Below are 17958 nucleotides of genomic sequence, written 5' to 3' on the forward strand. Positions count from 1 at the left end.
TATATCAGCGCATAATGGGACAGTGAAATTGCAACACATGAACCGTGACATCTGAGGAACGAGAAGGGTTGAAAAAAGCCCGGGGAAAATTTAGAATCAACATCCTACTTCCTGATACCAAAGGCAAAGCGTCTCCACGTTGCCTCGACATCCTGGCACAAAGTCATAAAACTGTCGTCATTAATGAGCTCGCACATCCAGTTTTCCAGGAACTCCACACGTTCGGGATTAGGGGAAGAAAGATAAGCCGAAAGTTGTTTTTCAACAGAAGGCGGAACGCCAGGCTGCATCGGTGATTGCGATCGCCGAACTTGGATATCGTTCAAAGTACTATCCCTTGCGACCGCCGTGTAGATTGTTGGGGCGATGTGCTCGATTGGCCTCTGGGGCTGAGGCAGGTTCTCCTTGTCTGGTTGGGAGTAGGGTTGGGTGCTTACTGGCTCCACTGGGTCTGGGTATGGTTGTGTCGCCACCAGTGATTGGGACGAGGCATCCGACATGACAGTATCACTGCGCTCAAGTGTATTGCGGTTCGTCTGATTCGCGAGCTGACTGACCCTCGAGGATTTCGGTTTTTCGGCAGCTTGTTCAATTGTGGATTCTGTTCGCTTTCTCTTTGTGCCGGGCTTGAGAAATGGTAGGTCTCTCTTTGGAGGGAGGACCTGGTTTAGCTCCTGGATGTCATGGTATCCTTGTGTTATAGACGGCCGTGAGCTTGTCTCGGTATGAACTACTTGCTGTGCCAGCTCGATGCTGTGATCAACGGATGGCATGTGTGACATGGGTCTTGTTGGTCTCAACTCTTGGTCTGCGGGTACCATAATACCTGGAGTGGTGTAGGGCGACGGCGATGGAGGATAGGGCGCTAAGAATGTCAGCGCAAGAAAGTGAAGCTGGCGTGCGTAGAGGTTATACCTGCTGGTCCCTGGGTCATTACATGAAAAGGGCCAGTAGCGTTGCTTTCTGGGGTCATTACTGTGTTTCCATTCTTCCATATGATAGTCGGTGCCTGAAATGATGCCCATGAGGATGAGGACGGTAGTCGTCGTGGTGGCTGCTGCACTGCTGTTGCGTTACCTTCGGTAATAGGGCAGTCAATTTCACTGAGCAGTGAAAGCGCCGTGTAAAAATCTCGATCTGCGAGAAACTTGAGTTGGAATCGACGAATCTGGGTCAATTAGCCTGTTTAGTCCTTCCTTTTGTTCATTGAGCGCCAATCTGATACGCACCGACCCGTTTTGTGGGTATTTCACGGCCAGGCAAGGTGATTTGACCACAACAGCAAATGAGGATTTTGCCGCAGAGCCATTCTGTGACAAGTTGGATTGTACGAGGCGTGCGATGTCAAGCTGTTCCTATTTGTGTTCGATACGCCGTCAGCTTTCATCTCGATTGGTTTGAGTGATGATGTTCGAATGGAGGGGAATTGAGAATACCAGAACATAATCATTTCTAATCACTTTCATGAGAGTTTTAGATGAAGCGGATCCGGTAGCTGCAAATTTATCGAAGATACAGACAAGATCCCCATTGCCATTGATATGACTCCAGGATAGAGGACCGGGGTGGTCGACCGGCGTTGTGGTGTATGAGAATTTAGCCAGCGATAGACGAGTTCCTGAAGGGTGATCTTGTCGAAACTTTGGTTGCTGCATGATAATTGTTCTTCAGAATTGAGTTGAAGTTGGAGAGTGAAACAATTTAGATAGATAGATACTCGTGATACTCCTGGTATAGATCATGTGACACCTGAATTATCGGGTGTCAAACACTAGTCCCAAAAGGGGAGTGTGCCCGGGGCCGGAACAACCCACTCCGATCAACGCGCCCTGGCGAAATGCGCGGACTTTGGCTGATCAGTTTGGTTGATCGCAAAGCCACAGCTCCTTCAGCCCTTGAGGGCACGTATAAGGCATTGACGATTATCCACCCTTTCAATCCTGTCGCCTGGTATCATACGCTCTCCCTATCTTTTCATTCACCTTCATCTTCGCCCGCGCATCCTCTGAGCCTTCTTATTGAACGCGCCTGCGCACCCTACGGTAACAAGGCCATCCAACGCTTCTACGCATGACGAATCGATCTAGGCTCCTTGACCTGCGCCATACCCCCTCCGCCTGAAAGCACTCACTTTGCGAATCCTCACCTTGCGATTTGGGTTTCAGGTTGTTCGATTCACAATCCTAGTTCAACCCAAGGGCGTCAATTATCTACCGGCGCCGTCCCACGAATCCACGGCACCTGAAGAAGATTCAATCCAACTGGTGTTTGATACAAAGCGACACTAGCCAAAGGGGTAAAGAAGGGCAAACATTGCAACCCTTCTGCACGCCGTGACTGTACAATCACTACGTCCAGCTGTCGCGTCCGCAGAGCCTCCAGATGTCTGCTACAACACCTCAAAGAACATCCCTGCGACGTAGGAACCCCCACAAACATTCTCTAGGCGGCATCTGCTAACATGATACAGAGGGCCTGCGCCAGGCCCCTAAGGTCAACCAGCCTTTCATTCCCGACACAGCGCCGACCCGCCGTTCGCATCACCACAGCTTCACATCTCCTCAGCCCCAAATGTCTCCCCATATGAGCATGAATCCCGCAGCGAATCCGCAGAGTGCACATTTCGCAGTCGATAGCTGGGAAGGGAAAAACCAGGCGCAAATGCCGATGTCTGTGCGGGAAGTTCCAACCCCAGGTAACCGGCCGGGGCACTTTGCGAGCCTTTACGATTCCCGGAATAAAGCAGCCAAAGCCCCTGATTTCTATGATCCTTACTTTCCCCTCCGGTACCTCGAAGTTCCCCGAAGTGAGTTATCTCTCTTGTTTTGTCCATCGCCTTGCCACTGACAATACTGCCTTTTAGCCGATCACATTTACAAGCGCGCTCACTACGGCCTGCAGTCTGGTATCCAGGATGAGGTCGACTTTGCATTATATCATCTGGTCCAGATATCCAACCAAAGATGGGACAAGTTTAAATTCGAGGGATTTCCACTGCTCGCAGAAACTCTTATGCAAAAGGCGTTAGACGTCACGTTTCTTTGCACGGGTGTCAAATGGGAATTTGAATATGACCCTCTCAAGCCATCTGACCGAGTCAATGTCCTCAACTCGTTGCATGGCACGCGAACTGTCCTTGAAAAGATCCAACAAATCCCGATCACTCTGCCGTCCGATACGCTGGAGACCTCCGAGTTCAACCACCTGATTCGGAACGTGAGAGAGGCAACTTTAGTGTTGCGCAACATGGTTCTTCTCGCAGAGAATGCGTTCTACGTTTCTCGATATGCCAGTGGCCTTTTACGAGACTTTCTGGTCATTCTCATGAATTTACCAAACCAGCCTCGATTTACTGAAATCAAGAACGACGCGCTAGATATCGCCGAAGAGGTGACAAAATACATGCGTACGGACGCTCAAGACCCTCTCTGGGTTTCCCTCGTTAGCTTCTTGGATTCACCGGACCGGGCGCACATCATTCGAGCTCTTTGGGCATTGACTCATTTTTCCACGGAGCTAGAGGATGGGGATGTCAACCGAGCCATCGATCATATGTCCAAACCCACTCTCCAGCAGATGTACTATCACACCCTCTTGGATCTCGACAGAGACATACTGAGCGGCGCGCTGGATTTCTGGTACCAATACACACTAAGCCCTGACAATATCGAAACCCTCATGGATGTGATCAACTTCCCCACCATCCTCGTCCCTCGTATGGTCGCACTACTCACATATGAAGCGAGGCCGACAAAGAAGGAGACCGTTCTGCAAGAAGAGAAGGTCGCACCGCCGCCATCAGATATCCCCCGCGTTCCACACGAGCTTCTGGAGAAGCTAATGGAGCTATCAGAACCAGAGCGAAGCTCACAGTGGCTCCGTTGCTGCTTTGTCGAGGATGCCGAGTGCGAAATTACTCAAATTGCTCTCTGGCAAGCTTACCAAACCCGATTCGCCAACCCTCAACTTCCAGGTAGTGGTGTTCTTCCCGCAGCTGAATTCATTAAGAATGTTAGCAATACCTTTACGAATGCACAGGCCCAAGTCATTAATGGCCCCGGGACCGCCACAAAATTTATTATCAAGGGTATTCGGCCGTTGGAAACCGCCTATACGTTCGACGGTTTCCCATATCTCTACTGCAGGTGGGCAGACAACTCAAAGCCATCGAAGATGTGTCAACGTGCATTTGTCTCCCCCGCCGACCTTCGAAACCACATCTTCGGCGAGCACATGAAGCTGCAGGCCACCGAAACACCCGGGAAGTTCAAAATGGAAGCTGCTGAAACCCCCATCCATGGTTGTCAATGGGATAACTGCACACGATTCCGAGTCTCTGGGCCCAGTGCCAATACTTCCTTGGTTGCGGGTCATATTATCTCTCATCTGCCTGAGGATAGACCTGCTGATGCGGAACCCCCAAGCACCAAGCGTCCTATTCTCCAGGAGCGAATAGTCCGCAAGTGGTACTATATGGACACCCCGATCAACGAGAAGCACGAGCCCATTGGAGTTGCATACAAGGCAGCCCTAGTCTTGCGCAACATCGCTCGCGGCCTTCCAAACCGGGAAGCTTTGAAATATGGGAATGTCTCCTGGAAGAAGGCTTGCTTCGTCAGCCAACGTGCCAAGATCGTGGAGGTCTGGGACCGCAACCGTTCTCTACGCAAGGAGCTGACGGAGTTGATTATGGTCATGGAAAAGGAAGTTGACTATTGATCTCCTTCTGTTCTATCATCTGTTTCATCTTCATGCCCTGGATTTCTTTTTCGCCTGGAGCCCAATTTTCCGTCTTTTGTACGACTAATACCCTTTCCCCTTAAGCCTGTCCTTTTGGGGCTATCTCACCAGGAGGGGGTTCCGACGGGCATTCTCCCTGGTGGTGTCATATTTTCTTCAACAACACTCATTGGCCGAAATGATAGGCCGAGAGTGAGTGGTCTTATACGCGAAAAGTATAGCGGAGTTCTTTGCTGTGGGATCCGGGGTCGGCGGTTTTCGATTTTCTGTTTCCATGTGTTTTGGCGTCTGGCTGAGGAAATTAGAGTCTGAATTCTTGTCCTTTGCTTGTGATTCACTTCCTTTCTCGGTGTTGCCTGCTTTGTTTGTGTTTTACGTCTCAACGATGATTCGTGTACCATAGGGATGGAGTAGGGGCAAAGTAACTGGGTGCATAAAGCCCAACAATCTAGTTCAATTTTTTTTTCTCTCCCGTCAGATACTACAGGACTGATAATCTCTGATATAAAACATTGATAGCAATCAACCACTGTCTTCACGGTCTGCTTCTGCATCGTCGTCGTCTGGTTCCTGAGAGATAACATACCATTAGCAGCTTCGTGGGTGGTCAGCCCATCAAAGCCATTCATCACAACAATCAGCCTTGCCTCGACTGAATCCTGCTTAGCAAAGAGCTCAGCGACCTTGGCTTCATGCGGGCGGAAGACACGGTTAGAAGTAGAGGTAGACGTGGAAGCAGAAGCATCGACAGAGACAAAGACATTGACAATAGGCAGGGAAATTCCTTGAGAATAGAGAGATTTTGAACTTCAACACGAGTTCTGAACACGTTCCTGAAGCTCAGCCCTGGAGGAAGGGTCAGGAATTACACCATCCATCGACTTTCCGAAGTAGGCAACCCACCGGGGTAGAGAGACGTGATGTCTTTGAGCATGATGACCAAGGACTAGCTGGACCGAGCTGGTCGAAACACCCAAGAACACCGAAAACATTTAACAGATCCACTTCGCATGACTTGGCAAAGCTTTTGACGATGTCCTTGGTTAAATATCATGTGGTGTTGGTTACAGGTAAATGACCTCGTGGTCAATTCAAGATTTGAGTACGGCTTTGCCTATGGCTTTCCATGCGGCTTTCCATTCTCACAAGGCCCAAAATACCTAGGTACCTCTCCAAGATTACCCCTGGAAGCGACTCAAAGCCCCGACACATCGTAACTTCAAACTTATACTTGTGTATTGAGGGCCACGACTCGAAATTGCTCGACTTTCCTGCGGCCCTCCTTGGAAATCATCAGAAAATCAATCTTCACACTCTGAGATGGGGTACAAAAAAGGAACCGAGGTTTCAACCGACATAGCTTCAACTGCAGATATCTCAATTTCATTGTCGTTGATGGTTTTGTTGATCTGGTCGGTTGTGAATATGAAGCTGCTCCATGCCTTTTGATGGAAATGCTGCACAAAAACCCAAGCTTTGCAAAGACAGGACTTTCCATCTCGCAATGCCGATATTGTCGGATTATCGGAGTTCTCAAATTGAGAATATTTGGATGTATCTATCTGGTCTGGAATATCTTGTACCTGATGGACAAAGTTAAGATGGCCCCTTAAACTCCGAGGAATCTGAACACACGAAACTTGCAGTTAGGAAAAGCGTTTTTCCACCGGTATTCAGAGCCCAGAGGCTGCAATATAAGTGGATAGACCTGAAAGTCGGCGTCGACTCCATTCGAAGAAGGATAGTAATATGACAAAGGTGGCAGGTTTCCCATGGGCTTTGAAGATAAGTTTCCCACGTCAAAACATGCTGCGGTGGAAGGAGCTTAGGGGTCAGCCTACGGGCACACTAGCAATCATCCAGTCGTCGCTTCCTTGTACGTGTACGACGTGCACGACGTGCACGAGGGCCCCGGATCACTCGGTACCGCGGGAATCGATATGGTCTATATCTTCCAATACAACGAGAGATCTGGTGTAGATTCAGTGCTGCAGCCTGGCTTGTTATTTTGCTTGCTCGGCTATAATTAAGGGTTGACAGAGCTGAATCTCATATTGTGACCAGTAATTTGACGCACCACTGACCGATTTTGCTTTTATAAAAGCCGTGGTGTTTGTCAGTGGTGATCGATGATCGGCTTCTCTTCGTTGTCATGGATGCTGCGATGGCTCGCTCGATCTAGCGTAGAGTTGGCTCATGGCTGCCAACGAACCTTCTGATCGGGCATGAGATCGGAAGTTCATAGCCGTCGGAATAAAGCAAGTTTCTGATACATGGACAACTAATCTCCGTTCGGAAAAGTAATGCTGGAGAGATGAAACACTTCCGAATGCAACTGGAGGGCTGGCTAACCAGGAGCCATCGGGCCTAACTAGATTGTGTTTATCGAAGATGTCGAGCGAAGCAGAGCGCTCCCAGCGGCCCGGTCGTCAACATTAGGTCCTGATCAGGCCTGGCTAGAAGAACGATGGGGCTCCTTCGCGTCGACTGTAATATTACTGCTCCAGGAATGATGCGTCGGTGATAATTTACAGTGAAGAAGTGCACGCGAAATCGGCAGTGACAATGTCTGGGGCAACTGATGAAATATGTACTGGGTTATATCAAAACGGTTAGCGTACTGCAGAGAAAATTTTTAGTACTGATAACACGCTCAAAAATTCTAGACTATCTCTACTTAACTTACTAATTACTGTTGTATGTAGTGGCTGGTCTTGGTCTCTTATAAAACTTTAGTAGATAGCTTGAGGATATTCTTCATAGCTGACTATCTTTTTAGCTAGACTCTTTCTAAAACTATTGAGGTCCGTTAATCGAGCCCTGGAGGAATAAATGCGCAGGTGAGAGATAGTGATGTAAAGCATATTCTATATTACTAGTACCATATAAATGACTAGGTATGCCCTCTACTACTTACTATAAAATTCAAGATTGTATATAAACGCCTAGGCAGGCTAGTGATGATACAGTAGTTAGTTCTTTATACGTATATCATATTTTAGGATAGCTAGTAAATCAAGAAGTATTTAATATTAATTACTCTAGAATGACAAGAGAATATTTAAAAACAATAACTCTGCAGGTAAGAACTCGGGTACTTATAGTATTACACCCAACTATTACTCAGCTTCGATATTATAATCACTGCGAATTATGGAGGACTCAAAAAGCTTATCCTTAGCTTGCAGCTCGTTTAATATTTACTCACTGATATGACGCAATATTCGGGTATTTTATGAAATGGCATAACACATTCGCATCATAGTCCATTGCCACAAGGTGCCTTGGGTGCTTATCAATCTAAATAGCTTAGCAGGAAATAGTGACGAACCTGAATTCCATGTTTCACATGAACAGTACATTGATAATACAATTTGTATTCACTTTGAATTTTCTCGTTTCTCACCTGTTCTTACTCTGGCCTTAGCTTCGCCGCAGGGCTTTTACCGAAGTACATTGGTCTACCTATCGACCGTAGGGCCCAGTGCTCTCAATCGTAGGTTCATCTATCTTTTTCTACATTGCAAATTTTTGTATGAATCCATCTTGGAAACATTCACTATAGAACGACTTCCTTTTTCAATATACATGTAACAGAAGGCAAATACATGTAAATCTTAGTCCCGAAGGTCAGAACCTTGTCTCTGGCAAACCACTCTCTTGCCTTGATATGAAGGTACAAGGAAGATAGCCCCAATCCTTCCAGACACAACGTCCCTGGGGTCGAATCCCCCTTCTTTGCCCTCCAATAGCGTCTTTATAGGAGATGCATACTTGTCCATAAACTCTCTATCGTCATCATATCTTGCTCCTTCGGTAGATATACGACAGTATCTGTCAACTACTAACATCAGTCGCCGGAAATCAAGTTATACCGATTTACTTACCCGATGCCTGGTCAGACGCAAGCGTGTATCTGTGAATCATACTATGATATCGCGTGGTTTCAATACAAAAAGGGTAGCATGGTGCTCCCAAATCAACAAGTTGTCGAAGAACATTCGATATATGTTCATGGTCCGACTCAATAGCCACACAGTTGCTATGGATGAAATCGTCATTCTCAATAAGCTCCTTGAGATCATTCCACTTTATGGCTCTTGAGAGATTGCACGCGCATGCTTTTTGATTCATCGTCCTGGGTGAAATTGAGTGCCGATGATCTAGGATCTGGATGATTCTGGTCTCTTATGAACAGGACCATGGTGAGCACAACACCTTTATGTATAATGTTATAGAGGAGGGGTTTCTCAATGCATTTTTGATGAAATACGGAAGCGATTAGCGTTCTTGGTGTCACAAAAGTTGCATTTCAAAAAGGTACGATTTGTCCTTTGTCTAGAAACGCCCATGTAACACACCTGCATCATTATGTAGTCAATTGAGTCCTAAAATCTCTTCTTGTTCCTTTTCGGACAGATCGATCTCATGGCTTGCCAAGTTATAGCGTCAGAATTTCATCACTTGAACTCTAACCACAGCTATTCAGTATATTTTATATCACAGCTAGAAATTTATTGCAGAGGATATGGGCTTTTGGACACTGAAATTGGTGCAAAATTATTTCTTATGATTTTTGCATACCTGAACTGTGTGTTTGCAGCCCAGTTTCTGGACCTTTCGCTTCTTTCTTGTCCTTTCCTCTTTTATCCTCTGGCACTGCTACTTGTAGATACAAAAAGGAACAGCAGATAGATGTGAGGCATGCAGGATGAATTGACATTACGCTTGCTACGCAGCCATTGATGGCTATCAATGAGGTAAGTGCCTAAGACGTGATCTTGTCCAATTACAGCTGAGCGAGGTAAATCACGCCCCAAGGGTGCATGGCTCACATGTGCACCTGTGATTTACGTAGCACGGTAGTAGATTTCGGGGAATAGATAATACCCCTAATTTCTGGAGTTCTCTAGCAATGGTTTTACTGGTGGTATGTACTCTGCAGTACCACTTGAAATGATTGAAAAAGCCGAACCCTAAACATCAGGTCTAATTACGTTCAAATTTGGGCTGTAACATAGGTAATAACACAGAGATAGTACGCATTGTACTGTTCAATAAGCTCTTACGAGGCCTCACGGATGTGGTCATGATTTAAGAAATTCGTAACCCTGCGATGTAACCCAACATACAGTTGAAACGAGATCTATCAAGTGCCTCAGCAGTCAATCCATTTGGTTTATGTAGCTAAATTTATGTCTTTGAATATCTCAAAAGCAGCCTGTAAGCTTTAGTCCGGTCATTCAAGTCATTTAGAACAGAACGAAGTTGATAGCCTCCGTAATCCACGTGAACGAAACGAAGTGACGCTAGATTAACACAAGAATGTATCAAAAAGTGAACACTCCTCCCAAATGAATTTCATTATGATTCGGAATTTATCGTATTTCCGGGAATCCGACAATCGCATTGCCGAAAAGAACCTAAAATATTTATGAACAATTCTGGCAACAGTTGCGGCGATTTTTATTCCAACAGGCCAACACCGTGGAGAATTAGATGATCAAATGAGCCGTAGTCGCCGTCAAGAAGAGCCTCACTTTCCATATGGCCCTCTCACGACGATTGTAAGTGAACAGAACGATAGTATCAAGGTAAATATGTGGGCGTATAGAGGTGGGGTCAAATCGATCAAACTGGCTACTACGAAAAGTCAATAAGCAACCTGAATGAAATTCAACCCAAGGAAATGATGAGCGAAAATAGTTTGTCGGTACTAAAGATAAATCTCTCGAGTATTCCAGCGCTGAAATGAGTTTAGTCAATTTAGTTCTTACACTTGGTGAGTGGGTGCAGTAAATTAAGGTATATCTCTCAACGGCCCGCATCCCTAGAGCGTTCATTCTTAATGAGATCTCCACATTTTTGAAGTTTGAGGCTCTGCCTTGTCTTAAATTCGTACTTGGGCCTTAAGGAGCTCGCATCGACACAGTCCTTGACAGATATATCACACCGATTCCTCACATTGAAACATGAATACAAATGAGCGAAATATCTAGCATGTTTGTCAGAAAGTAGCGAAGATCCTAGGAATATATTAACAATCCTGATTCCTTGTTTTGAAATTGATTGGGTTACGGTGGTGCAGGATGAAGAGAGGTTGGAGGATGAGAATTGGTCACCCTCCATATTCTAATCCAATGCTTAGGTTGCTTGCCACATCCATATCCCCAAGCAGGCTAATTTTTTTTGTTAGCAGGTTGCTTGATGATTGAACTCGTTGTAAGGACGGGGAAACTCTCTTGGAATGTCGGAAATCAGATTCTTCATCCCGCGAACTCCACAAGATCAGGGTCCCGTAGAAAATGTGATGTTTAACAAGATTGACCTCATATTTACAGTGCATAGATTGAAGCACGAGCTGCAAGCACAGCATAGAATACAAACCCACTGGCGTAAGGAACAGCTACCTTCAAGACTGGTATGATCGCCCAATACAGTATGTGCGCATGTGCGCTAAGGTCTAGCGTTCGGCTCATCGAACTCGCAACAGGAATACGTACTCGGTACCAAAACTCTGTCTCATACTCGGGACTCCGCTATCAGTTAATTTCATCAATTTCCAGAATTGTGCTACGGTAATACGGCCTACTTGGCTGAAGTAGTGAGCTCGGATTCACTCGTTTTTTATTTAAGAAGGGCTATGGAAGAAAAATGCTTCCAAAGGGTATGAAAAATGCCCCTTTCCATCCAAAACATCAGACAGACGTATCTATATCCATGGACTTCTTTCACCGACATTCCCACCTTGTGCTCGTGGCTTTAAGAATCATACCTTCCACACTATGATCTGTCAATCGTCCTGCGGATTCCACGAATCCACCGGCATTCAAGTTATACCTTGCTTATAAATTTTTCTGATGCGCTGGAATTAATCTGAAAATCAGTATTGAGTGGGAGTGATAGTTGTAAAGAAATAGCTCGCCCTATCAACATCATGACTATATCACCCGCCCGTCCACGGTGTCCGATCCTGCGTGATAGGCGTCATTGATGAAAATGGAAAGTTTGTCTTGTGCCAACTAAAGCTTTGGAGGGGAATGGTTCGGCAAGACTTTCCTTGTGGGCGTGTGGCGTGCTTACAGGTCGGCTGCTCTCGCAATTCTCAGATCCTATGTGGTCTAGATTGCCAGGGACGCTGCAGTCCCACCACACCGGAGAAGCTCATAAAGTATCAGTGTAGAGAAGTCTACGAAATAACGTCACGCCTCCGTTTCAAGTGATGCTACGAAAAATGTAAAAAAAGCTTGAAGGTTCTACCTGTGCGTGTCACTTTCAGTGTACCTAATGAACTACAACTCATTGCTTCAAGGAGACCCTTCTTCACCTAAATTATACGAGAACCTAGAATTTGCTAGTTACAACTCCTGAACATTTGATTAAGTCCTCTCAGTGGATATAATCTCTCCGCAGCGAATTGACTTCAGTCTTCCATAACCGAGATCGTGGTTGAATTCATCGAATATTATATTCGCGGCCCAGTTATAAACAAGTCGCTCAATCGAAGATGTCCTCGGAAGACGCGGCGCTTTCCGAGGTAGCCTCCGTTCTCCAAGCACTTATTCCTGGTAATCAAAAATTGGCAAGTCTCAACCATAGGCTTGTTCGCTTCTTTGGCTTACTTTTCCAAGACTCTGCCGGACAATGGATTATGGAGACTTCCTGTAAAGCAAAGCAGGCCAAGGACGGCACTGGAACACCTGCTTCCATAATTGATCCGCCGTTTAATCACCCACCTCCAGAGTATGTAGAAAAAGGTGCGAAAACGTCAGCTGATGAATGAAGCTTTCTAAAAAGCACTTAGGGAAATCGGGGGATTATTACTCAAGTAGCGAACGGAGACATTTCCATAAGACTTCAGATACATCTACTCGAAATGAATCCTGATATTACGACATTCAAAGTTACAATCAATATAATGATGGAATATTTGCAGGTCTTCGCAAACGAGGTCTCCTGAGTGGCACGAGAGGTGGGAACTGACGGTATCCTGGGCGGCTAGGCGCAAATTGTGGGGGTACATGGCGTTTGGAAGGAGCTCATTGATAACGTTAGTATTATGGTATCGAATCTCACCGATTAAGTCCTTGAGATTGTCCTTATTACGACAATATTCGCTCACAGTAAGCTGAGTTAGAAGGTTGAACGGTATACTAAAGGTGGGATTTTCAATCTTCAGCAGACTATTAACACAATGGTGGACCAACTCCGTACATTTACCGCGGAGGTCAATCGTGTGGCTCAAGATATCAGATGAAGATGTCCTTGGTGGACAGGCACGAATCTACGGTATCTGGGGGAAATGGAAGAAGCTCACTCTCAATATCAATACCATAGCGAATGAATTGACAATACAAGTTCGTGATATCGCTACAGTAACAACTTCAGTCCCAACGGGGGATCTCACACAAAAGGTGCAAGATGAATTCAAAGGCAAAATTCTTGCTCTGAAGGAAATTATCAACACAATGGTCGACCAACTCCGACAGTTCGCACAGGAAGTCACATAGATAACGAAAGAGGTTGGCAAAGATGGCTTTCTAGAGGTCCAGGCGACAGTTCGCAATATTAAAGGAATCTGGAAGAACTCGACGGAGAATGTCAATAGAATGGCAATGAACCTTACCTGTTGTGATATGAGGCTGGTGCAAATCAGAGGGTGTCAGACCTTCCCGGATTATGTCCGCTAAGGATATCGAGCAAGGTAGGATTTTCAGCTAAAGCAGCATCCCAGCTATTGATATTATATTTAGTTTGACTAGGCCTGGTCAGAAGGATTCTAGGGGGTAGGACTCCGTTGCATTAATCTAAATCACTGCTACAGCAAGAATGATATGTCACATCTGTTTTTTTAGGAATAAGTGCACAGGGAATTGGGAGTATGAATATATTAGCTAACTAAACAGACTTATACTAGGTTATACTAAATATTTAGCTCTTTATCAAGTGAGTTATCAGTATAGTATTCACACTTAAAACTTCTATAATAACTTACTAATCTTACTAGTTACTAGTTACTATACGTAGTGTAATGGGGATTCTGCTCTCAACATCGGAGTCATGTGACTAGAGCCTTAGAAACAAGGTGTCTGCTTACAGGGAGATATTTAGTTCGCGCGATAGCATTCTAGGAATACACACACCTGTTAAGTGTCATTATTCAGTCTTTTCAGTTCCTGCGGCGGTAGCGGTATCGGTATACTGCTCATGAAGGCTCGGATGCCTTAGGAGGTTATATCTTAGTGGCCATCACCTTGCCTACTCTCCTGCACACTATGTGTGGTGGTTTTGTCCCTCTGCGATCGACCCGTCTGCTTGACAGACAGCCAGCGAGCATTCCCATCTTTCAGTAGTTAGTAGTCTTTATCTATTATATACTATTAGTAACTAGTTTAAGCATATTCTGTATAATCTACTATATTTTTAGTCAGACTCTTTCTAAAACTATCAATACGAAATAGCTAAGAAGTAGCTATATAAAGCTTTTTCTATATCACTGGTAATATATAGGTACTAGTAGTATAAAAGAATAGATATATGCTCTATTTATATTTTATCTATAAGATTTAATATTATATACCTAGGTATGAACAGGCTAGTGATGATAGAGCAGCTTAGACTAATATAAGTAGTATACTAAGCATATCACAGTTTAACACAGTCTAAACTAAAGGGTAGCTAGTGAAATCAAGAAATATTGAATATCCTTTGTTCTAACAAAAAAAGAGAGTATTTAAGAAATAATATTCTACAGGCAAGAGTTTGGGTACTTATAGTATTATACCCAACCACTCGCCTTACCCGTGGACTTTGATATAATGATCACTGTGAATTGTGAAGCACCCAAAATAACTGGCCCTCAACTTGCAGCTTGTTCAACATTTACTCACTGATATGACACGATATTCAGAGGCGTCGCGGGCTTTTCTCGATGATCGATTATATCAAGACCCTTCCTCACCGTTTGCACCGTTTCAACACTCGCAGCGGTATCAGAGAAAAAGGCCGACTGTTGAGGGCGGGAGCCTAGGCCTAGGCCTAGGCACCGGCAGGCCTCAGACATCCCAGGGCGACTATAACCCATTAGTATAGTATATTATATTGGATTGTTACTTGACTTAATGTATACAGTGAGAGAGGATGAAGATGGTATGGACCTCGGGAGCTACTAAATAGTAGTTACTACCTAGTACTAGTGTTATTGGTTTATACTGATACTAAGAGAAGTAAAACCAAAGTAAATAGACCTGCGCCTTCTCGGAAAAGAGTAAGTAACAAGCAAATTGAACAATTTGCAATTACCTAGGTACTAGTATATTATACTAGTACTGGATGACCGACCGGAGCCATCTTTCGTTAAAGTTTGGGAGCGCTGGGTCTGGAGAGCTTGCACCGAGGAACCAGAAGAACTATTAAACCAAGGGCTGCACTTAAAAGATATGAAATATGATTTTGAACGTCATTATTCGTTTTTGACTCAACGCATCTTATTGCTTCGTGATACCTTCCAGCCATGTCAAAATACAGAGCACTTTCACTTGCAGTGATAAAACAAATCTACCACAACATCAAAACTCCAAAATGAGCCAATACGCGAATTCCAGCGAATCCGAATTTCCATCCGACTTAATTGAAGCAGTCCAAATCGCCCATGAAAATTTTACCGGAGAAAATGTCACCGAAGAGCCATGCGTCTATGTGCTTGCTCATGAGAGAATGCTGAACAACGCGGAATCGGAATTCATTATTGAGGGTGTCTTCAGCACCCTAGACTCAGCGAACCAAAGAACAATGGATCTATTCAAGGGATATTATACAAACTACCAGCCATCCGACTTCTACGCCCAAGGAGTCTGGCAAAACATTGGGGGAAATTCCGTCGGCTGGTATGTCTCAGGAACGGAACATTGGCTCTGGAAATCCATGATAACGGGGGGAGAACTTGTCGAATATACGCCGAAAGACACGAGATCGAGTGATAATTTTGATTTTGATTTTTTAGAGATAATCTCTGCCTTGAACTGATGTCCGTAAAAATAGAGTCGCTCCTTTCCCGCCTAGTAATCACCAGTAGGTAGGCCAACAGTAGGGATATGCTGTCCATGAAATCCAAACCCAACCACCCCATCAACATGCGCCCGACCCAACTCGCTCAGATTTTGAGCGTCAAGACAGAGTAGATAGCTCGTTCCTCGCTGACCATCAAGTACCACGCTAAGAAGCACGCCGTCATCCTCCTTTGTGCCATTTGGGTTGGCGACAAAGATCGGCTCTCCCGGGGTGTGGCCATGGCGCGTCCACAGCCATGATTCCTGCTTGTCGGAGTCGAACTTCACAAGTCCATCCATGAAGGTAGCCTCCCCACGAGAAGTGGTGGCGTAAACATATCGATGTCTCTTAGTACCGAAGCTAGGATTCATTGTCGGCAACTCGGGAGAGAGCTCGATGCAAGAAGACCATTCAATGATAGCCCTCTGGGGCTTAGCCGTCGGCGTTAATGGAAGAGTCGGAAGACGGAAACGCGTTATTGTGGATTGCATATTTTCGCCTCTGTTGGTGATATGCTCTTTGGCCGTTGAGAGCGAAGACTTGAGGAATTCGTAGTTGAGGAGTTCGATTACTACAGAAGAGTCCTTTCTGACAAGTTCCGCAACGATGTCTACCTTGGATGGATCTTCCGGGGACGGTTCTTGCCAGGCGTTGATCGTGTGGAAAGAGAAGAAAGCAGGACTCTCATATGTTGCGACTAGGCCTTGGCCATGCTTACGATCAATCACGTACCATGTGGCGGGCTGCGTAGGGTTAGTAGGCATGATGGATTCCATAAAGACCCCATTGCCGGCCTTCAAGGGATTCACATGAGAATTCCAGATGCAAAGAACCACAAAGTCTTCAGTAAGGAGAAGGGAATGAATATATGCTGGAATCCCAGGAAATGTCGCGAGGATGGAGGTTCTCCCTGTGCTTGCTGAAACTTGAAAGATACGGTATGTAGAAGACGCCCCGATTGTGAGGTTGAAATTGAACACATCCCCCGTCAAGGGATCAGAGCGCGGATGTGATGCGACGAGTGGCCCAGCCAACTCAGGATGAAAGTCCTTTTGTGAAGCTCGACCAATTGGTTCCAGGGTTTCTGGGTCTAGCTTCTTGAACTCGTTGTGATCGGTCTTCGCATATAAGTTTCGAATTCCCTTGGGACCGGACCAGCGATCGAAAGATTCTTCACCTTGCTTATCAAGACCTGGCATATTGACCGAGAGGGTAACGCCGACATTTGACATTGCTGGGCCCTCAGCAGGAACGAATTCGCTTTGGACTTTGCCATACAAAGCCTTGCATGGATCACGCTTCTGGCCAAATGAGCGCGTATTCCTGGAACCTGTCTTCCGAACGTGTTCAAGAAGCTGATCCGTCGAAAATCGAGAGTTATAAAGGACTCGAAGTGGTGATTCGGAATCATCAGGGGCGATGATTTGGAATCGGTGGGTTTGACTGAAGCCATCAAACCAATGCGAGACCTGCAAGAGATAGCCTTCATCCGTTTGAACTTGGCTCTTGCCCGGACCTGTGCGATACAGTGTTCCGGCAGCATATGCAGGAAAATGGCCCGTAACTTGAAGTTCTACCGGGGTACGTTGCTCATACTCGGGGTCAAACTGATAGTCATCTCATGTGTTAGGCTTGTTTGGTTTAATCATGGCGAAGTGGCAACATACACCCTTCTCGTTGGGCCAATTATTCCAGTGCTCTTCGACATCTTTAGAGCTACTCGCCACGGCAGTATTTGCCTCCCCAGTCAAAGTAGGCATATTAGATCTGTGTTATTGCTGCCAGTGTAGTCCTAGCGGACTAATTTTGTAGGGGTTAAAGGGATGAAAGATAGATTCGAATCAATTGGAAGTCGGTTTATCTGTCGGAAGTGAATAGAAAGAGAAAGTAATGAAGATATCACCATTCTTAAATGGGGGTGAAGTCCAAAATTTTCGGACTTGACGATCTCACCTCCGCCTAATCCGTCGGAGGAAACGCTCGTTTGTTCGCGACGCTGTTTGGCTGGGCGAAGCGGGGGAATCGCGACGGACCCCCCCCAAATTGACCTGCGACATCCGAGTTTCTCACCCAGCCCCAGTCCCATCATTCGGTACGAGTATTTGGAACCGGTCTCAGGTAGATGGAATATTCAGGCATTCCCCTTACCACTTCTGACTCGCAACAAAA

At 45.6% G+C, this 17958-nt stretch overlaps 7 protein-coding genes across 7 annotated transcripts; 4 read left to right on the forward strand and 3 right to left on the reverse strand.

Annotated features, from left to right (window-relative positions):
* Positions 1 to 104: 104 nt before the first annotated feature.
* On the reverse strand, positions 105 to 1655 carry N7533_005337 (uncharacterized protein; the record flags this gene model as incomplete). The annotated part of the gene is made up of 4 exons (XM_057101987.1): positions 105 to 865; positions 916 to 1168; positions 1230 to 1355; positions 1437 to 1655. 4 exons carry the CDS (start codon positions 1653 to 1655, stop codon positions 105 to 107), a joined length of 1359 nt encoding a protein of 452 aa, XP_056961617.1.
* A 182-nt stretch (positions 1656 to 1837) lies between these two features.
* N7533_005338 (uncharacterized protein) lies at positions 1838 to 2074 on the forward strand (the record flags this gene model as incomplete). Its single annotated transcript, XM_057101988.1, has 1 exon — positions 1838 to 2074. One exon carries the CDS (start codon positions 1838 to 1840, stop codon positions 2072 to 2074), a length of 237 nt encoding a protein of 78 aa, XP_056961618.1.
* Positions 2075 to 2382: 308 nt separating this feature from the next.
* On the forward strand, positions 2383 to 4719 carry N7533_005339 (putative chromatin remodeling complex subunit (Rsc9); the record flags this gene model as incomplete). The annotated part of the gene is made up of 3 exons (XM_057101989.1): positions 2383 to 2419; positions 2471 to 2806; positions 2864 to 4719. The coding sequence occupies 3 exons, from the start codon at positions 2383 to 2385 to the stop codon at positions 4717 to 4719; spliced, it is 2229 nt and encodes a 742-aa protein (XP_056961619.1).
* A 543-nt stretch (positions 4720 to 5262) lies between these two features.
* Positions 5263 to 5674, reverse strand: N7533_005340 (uncharacterized protein; the record flags this gene model as incomplete). Its single annotated transcript, XM_057101990.1, has 3 exons — positions 5263 to 5303; positions 5327 to 5524; positions 5644 to 5674. 3 exons carry the CDS (start codon positions 5672 to 5674, stop codon positions 5263 to 5265), a joined length of 270 nt encoding a protein of 89 aa, XP_056961620.1.
* Positions 5675 to 12247: 6573 nt separating this feature from the next.
* N7533_005341 (histidine kinase osmosensor) lies at positions 12248 to 13250 on the forward strand (the record flags this gene model as incomplete). Its single annotated transcript, XM_057101991.1, has 2 exons — positions 12248 to 12483; positions 12923 to 13250. The coding sequence occupies 2 exons, from the start codon at positions 12248 to 12250 to the stop codon at positions 13248 to 13250; spliced, it is 564 nt and encodes a 187-aa protein (XP_056961621.1).
* A 2071-nt stretch (positions 13251 to 15321) lies between these two features.
* Positions 15322 to 15765, forward strand: N7533_005342 (uncharacterized protein; the record flags this gene model as incomplete). The annotated part of the gene is made up of 1 exon (XM_057101992.1): positions 15322 to 15765. The coding sequence occupies one exon, from the start codon at positions 15322 to 15324 to the stop codon at positions 15763 to 15765; it is 444 nt and encodes a 147-aa protein (XP_056961622.1).
* Positions 15766 to 15797: 32 nt separating this feature from the next.
* On the reverse strand, positions 15798 to 17549 carry N7533_005343 (carotenoid oxygenase family protein; the record flags this gene model as incomplete). The annotated part of the gene is made up of 2 exons (XM_057101993.1): positions 15798 to 17396; positions 17457 to 17549. 2 exons carry the CDS (start codon positions 17547 to 17549, stop codon positions 15798 to 15800), a joined length of 1692 nt encoding a protein of 563 aa, XP_056961623.1.
* Positions 17550 to 17958: the final 409 nt, after the last annotated feature.

This window comes from Penicillium manginii (assembly GCF_028828005.1).
Source record: "Penicillium manginii strain IBT 31320 chromosome Unknown utg000004l:1.0-7231830.0:1.0-7236170.0, whole genome shotgun sequence".
Classification (NCBI taxonomy): domain Eukaryota; kingdom Fungi; phylum Ascomycota; class Eurotiomycetes; order Eurotiales; family Aspergillaceae; genus Penicillium; species Penicillium manginii.